The sequence below is a fragment of the Dama dama genome, chromosome 6, assembly GCF_033118175.1.
Source record: "Dama dama isolate Ldn47 chromosome 6, ASM3311817v1, whole genome shotgun sequence".
Lineage (NCBI taxonomy): Eukaryota > Metazoa > Chordata > Mammalia > Artiodactyla > Cervidae > Dama > Dama dama.
The window spans coordinates 18,884,572-18,903,515 of record NC_083686.1 but is presented as its reverse complement, the minus strand read 5'-3'; the positions used below and the strand labels follow the sequence as shown (position 1 = coordinate 18,903,515).

The 18,944-nt window shown below is 40.6% G+C and overlaps 1 protein-coding gene across 2 annotated transcripts in view; it reads left to right on the top strand.

The window, feature by feature from the left end:
• The first annotated feature begins 1,621 nt into the window (after nucleotides 1-1,621).
• Nucleotides 1,622-18,944, top strand: part of COPS4 (COP9 signalosome subunit 4) — a 39,008-nt gene continuing 21,685 nt past the window's right edge. For both annotated transcript variants that reach the window (XM_061145651.1, XM_061145652.1), the window contains exons 1-4: nucleotides 1,622-1,776; nucleotides 11,956-12,035; nucleotides 14,520-14,671; nucleotides 15,694-15,797. In XM_061145651.1, coding sequence (XP_061001634.1) covers nucleotides 1,703-1,776; nucleotides 11,956-12,035; nucleotides 14,520-14,671; nucleotides 15,694-15,797 — 410 coding nt within the window. In that variant the 5' untranslated portion in view covers nucleotides 1,622-1,702. The remainder of the gene's footprint in view (nucleotides 1,777-11,955; nucleotides 12,036-14,519; nucleotides 14,672-15,693; nucleotides 15,798-18,944) is intronic.

Below are 18,944 nucleotides of genomic sequence, written 5' to 3'. Positions count from 1 at the left end.
ACTGTCTGTAAAGGAAGCAGAGTTTACTGAATATTCCATGAAATTATGTTAAGAAAAATCCCACTGAAAAACCTGGTCTACAAATGCCCTCAACTGTTCAAGTCCTAAAGTGTTCCCCTAAAGAGGGAATACCCTCCAACATCCAGTTAACTTGTATTTAGAAGGCAAAGCTGGGGTCCACTAAACACAATGAACAATGTAATTATCCTCTTAAAATGCAGTACTAACCATGGTGTCTGACCACCATGCAGGTGTAACAACTGCAGTGGGTGTTCATAATTCCTGGGCAGGATTCTACCATTGCTGTGGACAAGTAACTACTGCGTTTCCCAATCTTTTTTGGAACTGTAGTTATCCTATTCCTTCTGTCCTTGCTCCTCTATTGTTTTGTATTACATATTTGGGCCTGAGGCAGATAATTTGTTCTATAGTGTATATATGTTTGGGACATGAACAATTACATCCAAACTTTTGGAGTGGGTTGTACATTATCAGATATCCTGGATTTTAAGCCGATACAGAAACTGAGTGGGAACTCGAACTTTCTTCTTTAAGGTTGCGTGTGGAACTTGAACTTTCTTCTTTAAGGTTGCGTGTCCTACGGTAAGAAGGATACACACAGATAATGTATTATGATCAGAGGGACAAATGGCAGTGGAGACTGCTGGTTGACTCTCCAAAACCATCCTTTCCTTTGACCCAGGCAAAAAGAAACTAAATATCCAGACTCACAGTTGCCAGGCATGGAGATCTCACTGTTTTTAACTATGGAGGGACATCTGAACTGATAGTGAAGGACAGGAAAGCCTGGCTTGCTGCAGTCCATGGGGTCGTAAAGATTTGGACACGACTTAGCGACGGAACAAGAACAATAAAGACAACAAATCGCCACATTACTTTCTCAAAGGATTTCCTTGTTCTAGACTTCTTTTCTTTCCCCTTCCCCAAAGAGAGAACATGTTCTTTTTCACATATAAAGTGGCAAAAATTCAAAAGTTTAACATCCTTTGTAGGTAAGGCTGTAGAAATTTGCACTCCTATATAAATACATAAATACAATTACGGATCAAGGTAAGGCGATCATATAATTTGTCATCCAAATGGAACAGTTTCCAGAGTGAAAGGGCATGTTATTAACAATTACTCCAGGACGACAGAAGGAAAATGGCACTGTCCTAGACAAACTGGGATGTATGATCAATCTATATACAGACGCAGAGTGGGAAGGGAATGGGGGCATTTTTTACTGTAGTTTATAAAAGTACCGGTCTGTGGTGAATTGTAAACAAAAATAACTCGTTCTTTACCACGGGTAGTTTAAGTGCAGCCTTAAAGAACAAGGGATGGTAAACTATAGACGGAGACACGGAACTTGACGAAAATCCCGAAGTTTTGCGAATCGGGCACTTACTGGGGTTGCACAAGCGACACAGTCCCTTGGAGTTCATCCGCCAATCCGAGGTGGGAGCGCGTGAGCCCGAGCCTGTAAGAGAAGCCCGGGCGGGCCTAGGATTTGAGGAGTGGAGCTTCGCGTCAATCAACCCTGGGGGCGGGCCTAACGCAGGCGCCCACGCTCGGCGTTCTGGCCTACACAGGCGCTACTCTGTGGCATCTCGGGTTCCCTCTAGCCGCACTCTGGAGGACTACACTCGGTTTCCTTCGGCCGCGAGAGGCCCAGCAGCCTCCGCCGAGCTGAAGAAAGATGGCGGCAGCCGTGCGACAGGATTTGGCCCAGCTCATGAATTCGAGCGGCTCTCATAAAGATCTGGCGGGCAAGTGAGTATTTCCTGGGGGCCTTGGAGGTGGAGAGGCAAGCCAGAGACTTGTTCTCCTTGGATTGACGGCGGCTTTCGGATGTGAAGCTAGGAGCGGGCCTGAAGACCAAGGGGGCGGGCCTGAGGTCGGTCGTGGAGGCAGATGTTGGGAGCAGCAGAAAACTGGAGGGGACCTTGTGCAGGGAGCGCTCAGGACCATAGATCTGAAGTGGCTGTCAACTTTTTCAGCCCTTGATGGCATCCTTTACGCTCTCTTAAGATTCTAGAAGCGCGGTCTGTGGGACGACTGCTCCCATGGCCTTCTAAGCCTTCTCTGGTGCCCCTTCCCATCGCTGGCTGGCCTCTCACACCGAATTCTGGCCTCTGTTTGCCTCTGCTCCGCCCGTTTTTTCTCTTTGACTGAGGGCCATTTATATTCCGGAACCTTGGTGCAGAGTTTTCCGGGGAGATGGCTTCTTGAGGCTGACGGAGGCTGAGGAGGTATGGCCGCTATCGTGTCGTCCAAAACTACTTGAACCATCTTCTGTGGGTTGTGTTTTGGGTACTGTCTCTCCCCGCCACCAACTCTGAAGAAGGGCATGGAGGAATGTCACCACAACGTGGGTCAGGATGTCTAGAGTAGTGATGTTTGCAGAATTTTAAACAGATGATTAGAAATTTTGTCGGAATTTACGTAGAAGGGTTAGGTCCACTCCAACTTAAATTTGTGATTTGTGCCTGCCCTGCAGTCAGTTATTCAACAGTGTTAATTACATCTAGACAGATAGATAGATAGGGAGATAGATAGTCTGTTTCCTCTTTGTAGATTTCACAGCCCTATTTTTTTTTTTTTGTAATGAACATCAATTCTGTTTCAAATGTGCTTCTCAAGTTGATCCTATTTACATTTGACAGCTAAGATCACCTTGCTCCGTTTCAACAGGCTACACCTGTTTTAACCTGGCCATTGAAACATTGACTTTGTTTTATGTAGGCTGTAATGCGTTTTGTCTGCTAGTAAACGTAATCCAGTATATCAATGGGAAATTTAGCAGTGCTCTTGGGCTTAACTACTTTGTGGGGCAATTTCCCTCTCAGGAAGATGGGATAATTATAAAATAATCTGTCTGAGGACAAAATGAATAAAGTGTGTATATGCACCTAGAATAGTACCTGGCACTTAGAAAGAGCCACAGGATTGTCCTCCTTACTATTATTATTATTAAGAAGCTGGTAAGTACATATTGACTTAATCCCTGGGTTGGAAATAAATTGAATATGTCTCACTGCTTAATTCTTTTTGCATGTAATTTTGATAGATTTGGATGAAAGTAAAACGTGCTTATATTTTTTTCCATCTTTGCTTTCCTTTTTATTTTGTTAAAAAAAAGATAAGTGTGTTAGTTATCAGAAGAGATATAGTTTTCACATATTTGCAGAATTCTGAAACTTAAGCTAAGCATTTACTTACTCAGCTCTGAATTGCAGATAAACAATAGTATCTACCTTACTGGGTACGTCAGTTATTTACTGCTCTGTAACAAATCAAAAACTTAGTGGTGTAAAAGAAGTATAATTTCTCAATATGCTTTAGATCAACTAGGTCGTTTTGCTGGTCTTGTCTGGGTCCACTCATGCATACACGTGTAGCTGTTGGCTGGATCTCTCTTTCTGCACACTGTCTCTCATTCAGGGCCTTAGGAAGGTTCCAATGGGGTGAAAGAAACAGCTGGCAGGCCCTCTTAAGGAAGGAAGTCTCACAACATCATGTCTCAAGCACTGGTCAGAGTAAGTCCCAAGACCAGGCTGGATTCAAGGCTAGAGGAAATGCAATCTACCTCTATGGGAATGGTGGCCAGGTTACATTGCAGAGGGGCGTGGTTAGGGGGAGGCAGTAATTGGATGCCATTATTGTAAGAGTCTAGTACACGGATTATTGTGAAGATTAAATGGAATAAAGTACTTGATAACTGATAGCCAGTGCTTCTTAAGGAAAGTCTTGGCCTTGCTTGTAGGTACATATCTGGTCCTGTCTGGGCAAGAACGTGTCATATTTATTTTCACAAGAAAACAGTTCTGCCAGCTACATGCTCTATGAGAGAAATACTCTTTCACCAGTGGTTTTAGGGTTTGTATTAGGAGCTGAGTAACAAAGGTGGAGAAGGAAATGGTAACCCACTCCGGTATTCTTGCCTGGGAAATCCCATGGACAGAGGGGCCTGGTCGGCTGCCGTCCATGGGGTCACACAGAGTCGGTTACGACTGAAGCGACTTAGCATGCATGGAACAGAGGAGTCCATATTAAGAAATAATGGAATAAATTCTTTTTTGAAATATTGCTGTGTTACCAGCAGTTTACAGAATATCTTTGAGTAGTTATTCAATAAATATTGCTTGACTCAGTGAATAGCTGGAAAGGTGTAGAGTTTATATTTGAAACCAGGTTTCTCTACTCTAAAAAGCTAATTTTTAACCCGCCAGACTTCAGTGCTTTTCTTGTCAAAACTTCAATTAGAAATACTTTCCCATAACTATGAAATAATATAGCAGTTTAAAATTGATATAAAAAATCATCCATATGAGAAACAATTTTGCCAATTATATACACTGCTTTTGTACACTATGCATTGTGTTGATTATCTCATACAAGTTTCAGAAGAAGAGAAAACCCTTGAGAGAGGGCATTTGTTGTGCTAGCTTATTTACTTGGTAAAACCTATGTGGTTCTTCAGAATTCAGTTCAAATGATATTTCTTCCGTAAAGCCTTCTTGGAACAACCATCATCACGTCGAGGATTCGGTTATTTGCTCTTCTTCTGCCCTGTGGCATGCTGTGTTTACCTCTAGGGTAGCACTTCATTGTTTTGTCTTTTTACTTCTCTGCTTTTCCAGCTAGATTGTTACTTCTTTGAGGGCAGGTTTGAGGTCATAGATGAAAGGTCTTTGCTTAGTCAATGCTATACAGATATGACCCTGCCCAACCCACCCCCAGTTCTGTGGGATGGAGGGTACCCAGAGGAAGATATTAGACCTTTGAAATCTAAACATTTCATTTTACAAAAAAACTGTTAACCTGAGAAAGAAAAGAATGGGGGATCTTTTAGTTGCCCATGACTATAAAAAAGGTTGTTTTGCAGGAAAGAAAATAGACTTTTCTACCTCACAGAGAGAGATTTTGGATCAGAGCTTTCTGATAATACAGTAGAATAGATTGTCAAAAAATATGCTCAGTCATGTCCAACTCTCTGCGACCCTGTGCACTGTAGCCCACCAGAGTCCTCTGTCCGTGACAGAGGACTTGCCCGTCCATTCTCCAGGCAAGAATACTAGAGTGGGCTGCCATTTCCTTCTCCAGGGGATCTTCCTGACCCAGGGGTCGAACTCGGGTTTCCTGCATTGCAGGCAGATTCTGTACCGTCAGGGAAGCCCGGAGGACACACACACACACCCCCACACACACCCCCGAGGTCAGATTACACACACACACTTTACATACACTATACACACACATGCCCCAGAGGCAGGTTACATAGCTTCAGTGACCCCTTCTAATGCAGATTCTCTGGTTCTTTGTTATTCCCACATACAAGTTTCAGTGGTTCACATCTGAAGAGAGGCGTTCTGTAAAATCTAATGTTTACCATATGCCAAGCATAACTTTAATTACATTTTAATCTTAAACAGTGAATGATATTATATTGGTGATGGTGGTGGTAGTTGCTCAGTCGTGTCTGACTCTTTTTGGCCCATGGACTGTAGCCCGCCAGGCTCCTCTGTCCTTGAAATTCTCCAGGCAAGAATACTAGAGTGGGTAGCCATTCCCTTCTCTGGAGGGTCTTCCTGACCAAGGAATTGAACCCAGGTCACCTGCATTGCAGACAGATTCTGTACCATCTGAGTCACCAGGGAAGCCCCACTTATTATTTACATTACATATGAGAAAACAGGTGAAATCCGTTGCTCCGAGGTCACATAGCTAGTGACAAAGCCAGAATACAGTCTGTCTGCTTGGCTCATAGCCCTTAACTCAAAACACATCTACCTTTTGGTTTTATATTTTCAGCAGATTGGACGGAATTTCAGATATTATATATATATATATATATATATATATATATATATATATATATATATTTTTTTTTTTTTTTTTTTGCCTAGGATATCTTCTCCCACGCTTTCCCACTTAACACTAAGTTCAGATATTTAAAATGCTTACAGATCAACCTCATTAGAAAATTGTTTCTCTTCTAAATTATATTAGCACTTAGCTGTAAGATTTTGTCTTTAATTTTCTGCAACTTTATTATGATGAGTGTGTGGATTTGATTTTGCTCATCTGTGTCAATTAAGTTTTGTTGTGAAATAAACCACCCCAGAACTTTGTGGCTTAAAACAAGAGTCATTTATTTAGCTCACAGTTGTGTTGACTGGCAGTTTGAGCTGGGCTCAGCTGGTTGACTCTTCCCTACTCCACATGGTCGTGGTTCCACAGGGGCTCCACGTGCATCAGATCAGGTAGGCAGCTCTGCTTCTCTGTGTTGGCTGGGGCAGTGGCGCTGACTAGGTTACTTACCTTATTATCCAAAAGGTTGTGCAAGTGAAAGTTGTTCAGTTGGGTCCAACTCTATATAGCCCCATGGGCTGCAGCCCACCAGGCTCCTCTGTCCATGGAATTCTCCAGGCAAGAATACTGCAGTGGGTAGCCATTCTCTTCAAGGGATCTTCTCAACCCAAGCATCAAAGCCGGGTCTCCTGCATTGCGGATAGATTCTTTACCATCTGAGCCATCAGGGAAGCCCCATCCAGTAAGTTGGCCTGGACTAATTCATGTGGCAAAGTCAGGTTCCAGGAGGTAAGGATAAACACAAATTCTCTTGAAGTCTGTGCTTGGAACAGGCATGTTACTTCCACTGCCTTCTATTGGTCAAAACAAGCCCAGATCAGAGGGTGGGGGGATAAACTCTACCTCTTGATGCAAAGACCTACAAAGTCACATTGCAAAGGCGCATAGGATAAAGAGAGTAAAAGGATTGGGGCCAATTTTTGTAAATGCTCTCTGGCATTATGCTGGTTAAGCTTCTTTGTGTTTCTTGAATCAAAGGGTTAGATTTTTTCATTGTCTTAGAGGTTTTTCAGCTCTATCTCTCTGTAAATGTTGCCTCTATCCCATTCTGTTTTCTCCTCTGGGACCCCAGGGAAACCCAAGTCAGGCCTTCTTACTGTGACCCCTCTGCCCTTTACTCTGTCTTCTGTGCTTTCCATTTCAGTGCTTTATTCTGGATAAGTTCTTCTGATCTGCTTTCTAGTTTACCAGTTCTTCAAGAGTGTCTAGTCCACTGGGAAGAACTCAACTGAGTTTTAAGTTTTGGTGACATTGCTTCTTAGTTATGTAGTTTTGGTGATTCTTTTCTTTTTTCAAATGAACTTTTTATAGTTCCTAGTTTCTTGCTGAAACTTTCTAAAAGCTTGTCTTTTTCTCTATAAACTTGATAAGCATAAGTGTATTTCAGTCTTTCTGATAACACCAGTATCTGGAGTCCCTGTTTGTTGCTGTTGTCTGTTGTTTTTGTTGATTCCAGGTAATATTGTCATAGTGGTTTCCCTGATGGCTTAGTTGGTAAAGAATCTTCCTGCAGTACAGGAGACCCAGGTTCGATCCCTGGGTCGGGAAGATCTGCTGGAGAAGGAAATGGCAGCCCACTCCAGTATCTTTGCCTGGAAAATCCCATGGACTGGGGGATCTGGTGGGCTGCATGCAGTCTGTGGGGTCACAAAGAGTCGGACATGACTGAGCATCTGAGCGTATTATTAATATTGTCGTATGCCTTGTAATGTTTGTTGTTGGGCAAATTATTTTTAAATGTATTTTTAGAAACAAGTGGAGGCCGATGATATTACCTTTCAGGGAGGAATTTCATTTCCTTCTGCCAGATACTTGACAGTGCTAGGAGTCTAGGACCAAGGCTTCCAGATTTACTGGTCTTGCTACTAGATGATCCTTGGAAGAGAATTTGTAGCCTTACTTCCAAAGTGCTAGTGTTTCCTCCTCTGGCAGGTAAAAACCCTCAGATCCCTGTTACTAGTTTTATTAGTGGGCCAGAAATCGCAGCTTGCTGTGTCTCCAGCAGATGGCAGAACACCCCAGAGCCAGCCCACTTCCTTCTCTCCCCCAGATGCGCCTCAGCCTCTCAGACATCCTTCCACAGTCAGCAAACGCTTTCAGGCAGAAGCTGTGAACCTTTGTGCTCTTAGTCTATTTTGTTTACCCTTTCTTGTTAGGGTTTTATGCTCTTAAATTTTTTTTTTTTTCATTTCTTTCAACTTTCTATGTTCTTTCGGAGGTAAGTTTGGTCCAATCTCTAGCTCACCAATATTATAAACAAAAAGATTTGTGAATACATAACCTGTTACACTTGTTTTGAGCATATATAGTGACTGTGGTACATTTGCACATGTATGTGTTTTATTGACCAAATCCCTTCAAGTGCCGAGAAATCAGAAATTGACATACTGAACTTTAATTCATAAGTATAATAGATGCTTGATAAACATTTGTTGATGATAAATGAATGGGACAGACACAAGGTTGCCTTAATTAACTAAATTTCTTTTCCTCTATAGTATTTTTTTTAATGAAAAAATATTTGGTACTTGTCACGTACCACTCTACATCAGTCATTTTTCCATCTTTTCCATTGTTTCAGATTTAAAAAAATTTTTTTGATGTTCCCAATATAGATTAGTTGATTGATAAGTTGTGAAACTGTATATTAAAACTTAAGTTATTTCAGTTCAATTCAGTCACTCAGTTGTGTCCGACTCTTTGCGACCCCAGGAGTCGCAGCACGCCAGGCCTCCCCGTCCATCACAAACTCCCGGAGTTTACTCAAACTCATGCCCATCGAGTCGGTGACGCCATCCAGCCATCTCATCCTCTGTCGTCCCCTTCTCCTCCTGCCCCCAATCCCTACCAGCATCAGGGTCTTTTCCAGTGGGTCAACTCTTCGCATGAGGTGGCCAAAATACTGGAGTTTCAGCTTCAGCATCAGTCCTTCCAAAGAACACCCAGGACTGATCTCCTTTAGGATGGACTGGTTGGATCTCCTTGCAGTCCAAGGGACTCTCGAGTCTTCTCCAACACCACAGTTCAAAAGCATCAATTTTTCGGCACTCAGCTTTCTTCACAGTCCGACTCTCACATCCATACATGACTACTGGAAAAACCATAGCCTTGACTAGACAGACCTTTGAAGGCAAAGTAATGTCTCTGCTTTTTAATATGCTATCTAGGTTGGTCATACCTTTCCTTCCAAGGAGTAAGCGTCTTTTAATTTCATGGCTGCAGTCACCATCTGCAGTGATTTTGGAGCCCAAAAAAATAAAGTCTGACACTGTTTCCACTGTCTCCCCATCTATTTCCCATGAGGTGATGGGACCAGATGCCATGATCTTAGTTTTCTGAATATTAAGCTTTAAGCCAACGTTTTCACTCTCCTCTTTCACTTTCATCAAGAGACTTTTTAGTTCCTCTTCACTTTCTGCCATAAGGGTGGTGTCATCTGTATATCTGAGGTTATTGATATTTCTCCCAGCAATCTTGATTCCCGCTTGTGCTTCTTCCAGCCCAGCGTTTCTCGTGATGTACTCTGCATATAAGTTAAATAAGCAGGGTGACAATACACAGCCTTGACGTACTCCTTTTCCTATTTGGAACCAGTCTGTTGTTCCATGTCCAGTTCTAACTGTTGCTTCCTGACCTGCATACAGGTGTCTCAAGAGGCAGTTCAGGTGGTGTGGTATTCCCATCTCTTTCAGAATTTTCCACAGTTTATTGTGATCCTCACAGTCAAAGGCTTTGGCGTAGTCAATAAAGCAGAAATAGATGTTTTTCTGGAACTCTCTTGCTTTTTCGATGATCCAGCGGATACTGGCAATTTGATCTCTGGTTCCTCTGCCTTTTCCAAAACCAGCTTGAACATCTGGAAGTTCTCGGTTCACGTATTGCTGAAGCCTGGCTTGGAGAATTTTGAGCATTACCTTGCTAGCGTGTGAGATGAGTGCAATTGTGTGCTAGTTTGAGCATTCTTTGGGATTGCCTTTCTTAGGGATTGGAATGAAAACTGACCTTTTCCAGTCCTGTGGCCACTGCTGAGTTTTCCAAATTTGCTTGAGACATTGTCATCTTTGAATATAATATTATTAGTATAAGATAACTGGGATTTAAGAATAAGAGGGGTTAGCCATAGTCTTGATTTAATTTATGTGAAAAATAAGCTAATTTAAAAAAGAAATCATAGGCCAGTGAATGCATTAACTAAAGTCATGCCCAGGGCAATAAAATGTGTGTATAAATGTAGATAGGGAAAAAAATCTATGTCCATATGAGAGTGTGTATATGTATATATACAGAGAGAGAGAATAAGATTTTTTGTGTGGGGGAGAATCTCAGTTCCTTGACCAGGGATTAAAGCTGGACCATGGCAGTGAAAGCCTGGAATTCTAACAGGCCACCAGGGAACTCCTGAAAATGAGAGTCCATCTAAATAAATTATTAGATGACTGTATTTTGTCCCTCAAATGTAGCAGTTTTTAAAGTAGCAATTTTTATTTTAAAGCTTGATAATATTTCCTTGTTTTCTTGGACTAGTTTGACTCTTCTTTTGGAGTTGGCTGTTGGCTGTCTTTTCTGTCAGCATACCTGCTTTCTTACAAAGCCAGTTTGATTCATTGCAGTTTTGAGAAATCATACAACCAAGCTTGTGAGAATATCAGATGAGAATCAGTGAGTACAGAACTGTAGCTTGAGGATGTGCCTTACAAATACAAGTCATAAATTTGAAAGAATTTGGGCCCTTTTTGTATATTTCTGTTTCTTGACTGTATTCTGGAAAATGTTCTGAATAATTGCAATTAGGTTTTTAGAATGCATTAATGAATGCTTTTAAGAAATATTATGATTGAGACAAAGGGGATAAAGAACAGTATAATACCTATATATCAACCACTCAGTTTAAGAAATAAAATGTTCCTAATACCGTTGTATCTTTGAGTGCTTATGATGTGCTAAGTACTGTTCTAGGCATTATATGTGCTATACTTAGTCGCTCAGTCGTGGCTGACTCTCTGCGACCCCATGGACTTATAGCTTGCCAGGCTCCTCTGTCCATGGGCATTCTCCAGGCAAGAATACTGGAGTGGGTTGCCATGCCCTCCTCCACATAGCAGTAAATGAAATAAAAAATCCTTGTCCTGATGGAGTTGACAGGTTAGGAAGCAATTTGCTATTGCTTAATAATTCTTATCATTCTTGTTTTTAGCGTTACCCCCTCATTTTTTAGAATGCTGCTTTGAATTTTTGTGACCATGAATATTAGAATAGTTGTTAGAAGCGAATGCAAGTAGAGAACTCACGGGCCCTGACTGACAGATGAAGGACGTTCAGTCAGTACACTTGGCTCGGTGGGGTGTGTTTTGTACACACTAAGACACTTGATCTCTAGTATTTGGCTTCATTGACTAGTCAACATTACCCTGTTGTTGGTAATCCTATATTCATTAGGGCCATAAGGAAAAGGTTCTGGGTCACCTCAAATAACGTCCTTGTGTGTACGTTAGTGAAGGAAATGTAGCTTACCTTTCGAGGCACTTGAAAGAAAATTGATGTTTTAAATTCAGAACTGAAACTTTAAAGAAAAAGTGGCATCTTAGATCCAGTAACTTAGATTTAGTCTTTTTGTCATGGACATGTAAACTTTAAAAATTGTGGTATACTGTAAAGAAAACTAGAAGTGGCACTTTGAATTATAGATTTAGTGTTTCTTATGATGGACTGAAAACTTAAATCTGTAGTGTACTGCTATAAACCAAGCCACAAACTAGAGCACAATGAAAGAAACCACGGTAAATGGAAATAAATATCAAAGTTAGTATTAGATTATATGCTCAGTTGCTCAGTTTGTGACCCCATGGACTGCAGCCCTCCAGGCTCCTCTCTCCGTGGAGTTACTTAGGCGAAAATGCTGGAGTGGGTTTGCCATTTCCTCTTCCAGGGGACCTTCCTGAGCGAGGAATCAAACTCGTGTGTCTTGCATCTCTTGCCTTGGCAGGCAGATTCTTTACTAGTGAGCCACCTGGGAAGCCCATAGTCTATATAGGTGACTTCTAAACACGCCTTTTTTTTTTTCCTTCTGTATTATTTTAGGTATCGTCAGATCCTGGAAAAAGCCATTCAGTTATCTGGGGCAGAACAACTAGAAGCTTTGAAAGCTTTTGTGGAATCAAGTAAGTGGAATAAAAATTCCATGTTTGCCTTGTATTACCAAGTTAAGACTTAAAAGCTTGCTCAAGCCTAGTTTTAGATTAAATTGTCAATATAATTTACATTGCGAGTAAATTAAATATGTATTGAGCTTGACTGATTTTAGAATTTTAACTCCATGCCACTTGATATTTGTTTTTCAATGAACTGTGAAGATGTTGTTACGTTTACATTTATGGTTTTGCATAGTTATTAATATAATAACTGATGAGAGGCAGGATAGCAAATGACAGAGAATAGTCTGGATTCAAATCCTGGTCTGCTGTTTTATTTGCTGTGTCATCTTGGGTAGGTTATATAACCTCTCTATGCCTCCTTTTCCTTATCTATAAAAGGGGGATATGATAACTACCCTGTAGAATTTTTGGGAAATTAAATGAGTTAATATCCATAATAAAGTGCATACAGTAGTACCTGGCATATGATAAGTGCTAGATAAGTATTAGCTGTTGTTAAGAACATTTCTTTTGAATGGGAACTAGAAATTTCTGTTTTTTTAAGATACTCTTCCCATACCCAGTTATTTTGAAAATTCCTCAGAATTCAGGCTGGGATTTATTCTGAGTTCACAGTACTAATGATACTTGAGAGTGCTTTATAGCTTATAGTGTGCTTTCACACACATGCGTCACAGAGGCTCCGCTTTGTGACCCTGTGATTAACAATGTAGGTGTAAGTAGCCTATATAATATATCGTAAAATGAGTCTCAGGGTTCAGGGACTTTTTTCCTCAAGGACATTTCATTAGCCGGTGGCAGAGCCTAGACTTCTAACAGTTATAGGTGCCTGATGGCATTTGTAATGAAACTGTTCTCCATCACATCCGATATCATCCAATTCCAGTTAATACACTGTAAACTGATTAGTTACACAGCCTGTCAGTTACTGCCTCAAATAACTCGGGCCTGCAATGTGAAACAGACTGGCAGTGGTTTCAGAAAAACTCATAGCTTTTTAAAGACCATTGCACTTGGTAGTAAAAGAGCAGTGCTTTTTATAAACTTTGAATCCAGTGAACCACCAAAAAAAAAAAAAAGCAGTCTACTGTTACAATCATTTGCATCAGCGGAATAGTTTTTGAACCATCGTTTATTTCCTCAGTAACTACTGATTTAAACTAAATTTATCTAAGGAGTGGTTCACAAACATGAGGCATCTTTTTAAAATGTAATGAAAGTGATAATAATAACTGACATTTGTTGAGTGGTATGTGCCAGGGATTGCTTAAAGCGCTTTAGGTAAATTGCATTGAAGTTTCACAGCAGCCTTCTTCACGGGTTTCTTCTTCTGTGAACCTAACTTCACGAAAGAGGAAAGAGAAGCACAGGGAAATCAGTCTCTTGCCTAAGGGCATATAATCAGGAGGGTTTGTAAGCAGTGTGGCTCCAGAGTTTTCATCCTTAATCATATATAATAATACAGCATAAATGTTTACAAGCAATGGCATAAAATATGTTTATACATCTTGTTGTTTAGTCACTAAGTCCTGTTCAACTCTTTGCAACCCTATGCACTGTAACCCTCCAGGCTCCTCTGTCCAGGGGATTCTCCAGGCAAGAATACTGGAGTGGGTTGCCATTTCCTTCTCCAGGGGATCTTCCCAACCCAGGGCTTGAACTTGCATCTTCTGCATTGGCAGGCAGATTCTTTACCTCTGAGCCAAGAGGGAAACCCATCCATACATTTGGTGCTGATCTAAGTTCTTTTATTTTACACTAGAAATTGACTTTATTTTTTATTTATATCGTTAAGCCTCTGTTTATTAAATTTTTTTTGTTCTTTTCTTTTTTGGCCGCACCATGCAGCATACAGGATCTTAGTTCAGCATATGGATCTTAGTTCACTGACAGGGATCAAACCCATGCCATGATTTCACTCCTGTGAAATCATGGTTTCCTGACCACTGGACCACCAGGAAATGTCCTAGTACTGACCTAAGTTCTTATTTGTTGTTTTTGTTGGTAAGGTACAAGTGGCAATAACAATCTCTATTCACTTTATTTAAACTTAATGAAAAGTGTTTCACTGTTTCTTCTTTAACTTTTTTTTTCTGTAGCTAGGTGGGATATAAGAATATAAATAAAAATATAGGTATTTCTGTGCTTTCACTTTGTAGAAAAATAGAGAAAGGAATAACATAAAATTCTCAACTGTTAACTTTTTCTCAGCCATTTCTGATTCTTAGAAAAGTTGTGATATTTAGGGTGCTTCCCAGGTGGTACTAGGTATTTTTAATGTTTTGGTGCAGTTGTTAAGTGATTAAAAAATTCAGAATAAGAAAAACTGGTTCTGTAATATAAGGTTATAGCAGTATGGAGATCAGTAAATAATGCTTTGAAAGGTACACTAATATATTTTAGTATTAATTTTAGGTGAAAATTGATTGCCTAATGAGAACATACAGATTACTTATGTTTTTCTTATCCTTTACTTTTTTTTTAAACAAGTGGTAAATGAGAATGTCAGCCTCGTGATCTCTCGCCAGTTGCTGACTGATTTCTGCACCCATCTCCCTAACCTGCCTGATAGCACAGCCAAAGAAATCTATCATTTCACCTTGGAAAAGATCCAGCCTAGAGTCATTTCATTTGAGGAGCAGGTAAATACCTAGAGCAGTGATTTTTGTTTTATTTTTAGGAATCTGTTTATTATGTTTTCTTTTTTTTAATGGAAGTATTGTTGATGTATACTATTATAAGCCTCAGGTGTATGGTATAGTGATTCACAAGTTTTACAGGTTATATCCTATTTATAGTTAATATTATAAAATTTTGGCCATTAGGAGTGGTGATTTTTAAACCTGAAATAGCAGCAGTTATTTTGAGAGATACTATTAAATGTTTAAAGGTGATAATCATTCAGTTTTATTTTTACAAAACAGTGTGCCAAACAACATTTTTCAACATAAGATCAAATAAGTATTATGATATTTTAAGTCCAGCTGACATTTGCTCATATGCTATAATTTGCTTTTATGAACCAAAGATTACTTTTTAGATTATTTTGTTTTTGAAAATTATTTATTTAGGACTGTGTTGGGTCTTCATTGCTGTGCAGGCTTTTCTGTAGTTGTGGCGACCAGGGGCTGCTCTCTAGTTGCGGTACGAAGGCTCCTCATTGCAGTGGCTTCTCTTGTTGCGGAGTGCAGGCTCTAGGCACACAGGCTCAGTAGTTGTGGCTCATGGGCTTAGTTGCTCCTCAAGAAGTGGAATTCTTCCTGATCCAGGGATCAAACCTGTGTCCCCTGCATTGGCAGGCAGATTCTTTACCACCAGACCTCCAGGGAAGCCCTAGATTACTTTTAAAAATCAATAAATTGTTAATTAGGCTGAGAACATAGGAGAACTCCAGCATTACATGTGCAGTAACACAAAAGCAGAACTTAATATTTAAATTATTGCCATAATCCACGTTACAGAAATGTGCTAGTTCAGTGTCTTGATATTTTATGACTGCAAAGTTCACAAAAGAAATTTGGGTAGTCTAGGTAAACTTTTACTATCTACTTGCCTGCATAATATGTTGAATAAGAGCATTGTCATGATAAATTATCATTCTATTTATTTTAATTAGTTACTAATATCAGTGGAAATAATTTAACCCGTATACTTCCTATTCCAGGTTGCTTCCATAAGACAGCATCTTGCATCCATATATGAAAAAGAAGAAGATTGGAGAAATGCAGCCCAAGTGTTGGTGGGAATTCCTTTGGAAACAGGACAAAAGTATAGTAAATAGTGGATATTGGATGGATACATGTAACTGTTCACTCACTTTTCTCTTCCATTTTAGTACAGGAAACGACAATGAACAATTTAATGAATAAATAGATAAATTTTGTACTATGTTAGAAGCTGATAAGGGCTATGGAGAAAGGGGATAAAGTGGGGGGCGGGATGTGTTACCAGATAGGGTGGTTAGAGTGGTAGGGTGGTCCTGATAGCACCTTTCTAAACACTTGAAGTGGGTAACGGAGTGGCCGTGCGCTCCCTGACAGAAGAGTATCAGTAGCTCCTCTTGGAGAGGATGGCTGGTGCAAAGGTTGTAAGATGGGAGCTTGCTCAGAGTGTTTTAAGAAGATCAGGGAGACCACTGTGGGTGGAGTGAGCAATGGGGAAAGTGACAGAGGGTGAGATCAGAGAGGACTAGGGACCAGAGTACGTGGGGTCTTGTCAGTCACTGTAAGGCCTGCGGCATTTTTCTAAGTGAAACGATGAAAAGCCTCTGAGGGATTTTGTACAGAGGACCGACATGATCTGAGTTATATTTCATTTTTTAAGAAAGCATTTATTTATTTGGCTGCGTCAGGTCTTAAGTTGTGGCCCGCAGGCTCTTTGTTGTGGTGCCTGGGCTTCTCTAGTTGTGATTCGTAGGCTCAGTAGTTACATCGCATGCGCTTAGTTGCCCCACGGTGTGTGGGATTCTTAGTTCCCTGAAGGGATCAAACCCAGTCCCTGCATTGGAGTGTGAGTTCTTAACCACTGGACCATAAGGGAAGTCCCTGACATATTTTAAAGAGTCACTCTAACTACTGGGTTGAGAATAAACTGCAGGCATGCAGTGATAGAAGTAGGGACATTAGCTGAGAGGCTTATCTCATTACTGCAGGTGAGATAGAGATTGTGAGAAATGTTGGACTTTGAATATGCTTTTAAGGTAAAGCTAAGGATTTCTTGACAGCTTGGATATAAGAAAAAGAGCCAAGAGAAGTCCTGAGTTTTGGTTTGAACAACTGGAAAAACAGAGTTGCCATCTACTGAACGGTAAAGAATAGGTTTTGAGGGAAGAGCAAGAGTTCTGTTTTGGACATGTGATAACCAAGTAGAAATACCTAGTAGAAAGTTGAATTTGTTAGTCTGGAGTTTAGAAGAGAGGTCTGGACTAGAGATGTATTGACAACTGTGGGAACCATTGACATATAAATGGAATTTAAAGCCATTAGATTGGATGAGATCTCTGAGGCAGGGCATATAGATAGAGAAGGGGACTGAGTACTGGTATTCTGACGTTAAGAGGTCAGGGCAGGAGGGAGATGAAGCGGGTGAGGATTGTCCATTGAGGTAAGAGGAAAACAAGGAGAATGTGGAGTGTGATATCTGCGGAGCCAGACGAGGAAAGTGTATCAGGAAGGAGCAAGTGATCAATGTGGTGTTAATGGTCACATAAGAGGAGGAGTTGAAGGTTAACCATAAGAGTGAGTAATGTGGAGATCATTGATGGCCTTGACAGAAGCTGGTTTGGTGAAATGGTGAGAGCAAAAGCCCGACTGGAGTTGTTCACAAGAGAATGGGAAGAGAAGAACTGGAGATGGTGAGCATGGGCAAGTCCTCAGGGAAGTGTTCACAAAAGGAAGCAGAGAAGTAGGGTAGAAGATGACAGTTAGGTAGAGATTGTTTTGTTCTTTTATGATTCAGTGGAAGGCACAACTCTGATCTTGGGGAGTAATGGAGGGGATTCTTGCAGGAGTAGCCTGGAGGGGAAGGAATCCAGTGGAGGGATAGTCTTCAGATAGGCCAGCAGATCGTTCATACTTGGCAGAGTTTCTCAACCTTGGCACTGTTGGCACTTTAGATTGGATTGTTCCTTGTTGTGGAGGCATTGCTAGGTATTGCAGATGTGTAGCAGCACCAGGGGCCTCTACTCACTGGATGCCAGTGGCGCCCCTACTCCTAGTTGTGACTGTCAAAAATGTAGACATTGCCAAATAGTCCCTGGTGGGCAGACTAGTCCCCAGGGATCTACCCTGACAGCCAGGAGCACAGAGTATATGGTGTAGATGTTAGTAATATGGTGGTGGAGCTTGTGTAAGTACTCTGATTATTTCAGTATTCTTGGTGAAGTTGGAATCAGAGTCATCAGCTGATAGGGGCGGGAGTAGTGAAGTTGAAGAGATACAAGAATATCAGAAAAATTTTCCAGGAGAGTGGGATAGTAAATAGACTAAAGATGTACAGTATACTTGACAGCATTAAGGCTTGTTTAACAGTCGTAGTCTGTAAAATGAGATCAGTCAGATTGGGTGGGTGTTTTTCTCCATCCGAGTTCAGCTACATGGTTGTAAGAAAGGAGTGGATGAACTCTCCGATTTAACCAGCATTTTGATTTTACCCAATAAGCACAACAGCATGAGAGGGACTAGGCAGATGAGTGCATGTGCAATTCAGTGATTATAATGATTGGCCATAGGGGTTAAGTGAGGTCAGAAGGAAAGTGAGGCTTTTAAGGAGAAAAATATAGTAACAATGTAATAGGATCAGTGGTTTGGGGTCACAGTGAGTTTAGTGGATTTTGGGGTTTGAGATACTAGAGAAAATGAGAGGGAAGAATAGTTAGAAAAATTAAGATGATAGTTTGCAACTCTTATTCAGCCAATCTTGCCTTTGATATGATTTTTAAAAAATATTTATAGTTCTTTATATTGTACAAGAAAGCATGAAAGTTGTTAAACTCTTGATTGTATTATTGAACACACTTCCTTTTTCAGTTGGCAACTATAAAAATACCAACTAAATGACAAAAAATATTTTCAGTTACTTCTCTACTCTTTTACCAGGTGAATAAGGGATTCTTATTTTGTCTTCCTTAATATTTGTGGTCATAAGGCAAACACTACTTCAGGTATCTTGCCTTTTGTGTGAAATGATGCCCCTTGAAAAAGCAGTCAGTATATAAAACAGCCTTTATATATATAGATGTTGCATTTTGTTTTCTAAGGCTTCTTGTTAAATTGGATTTTTCCTCTGATAGTTTGAAAAGGCTGAGAAAGTGAACGTGTTAGTTTCTCGTTCGAGTCTGACTCTTTGCGACCCCATAAACTGTAGCCCGCCAGGCTCCTCTGTCCATGGAATTCTCCAGGCCAGAATACTGGAACA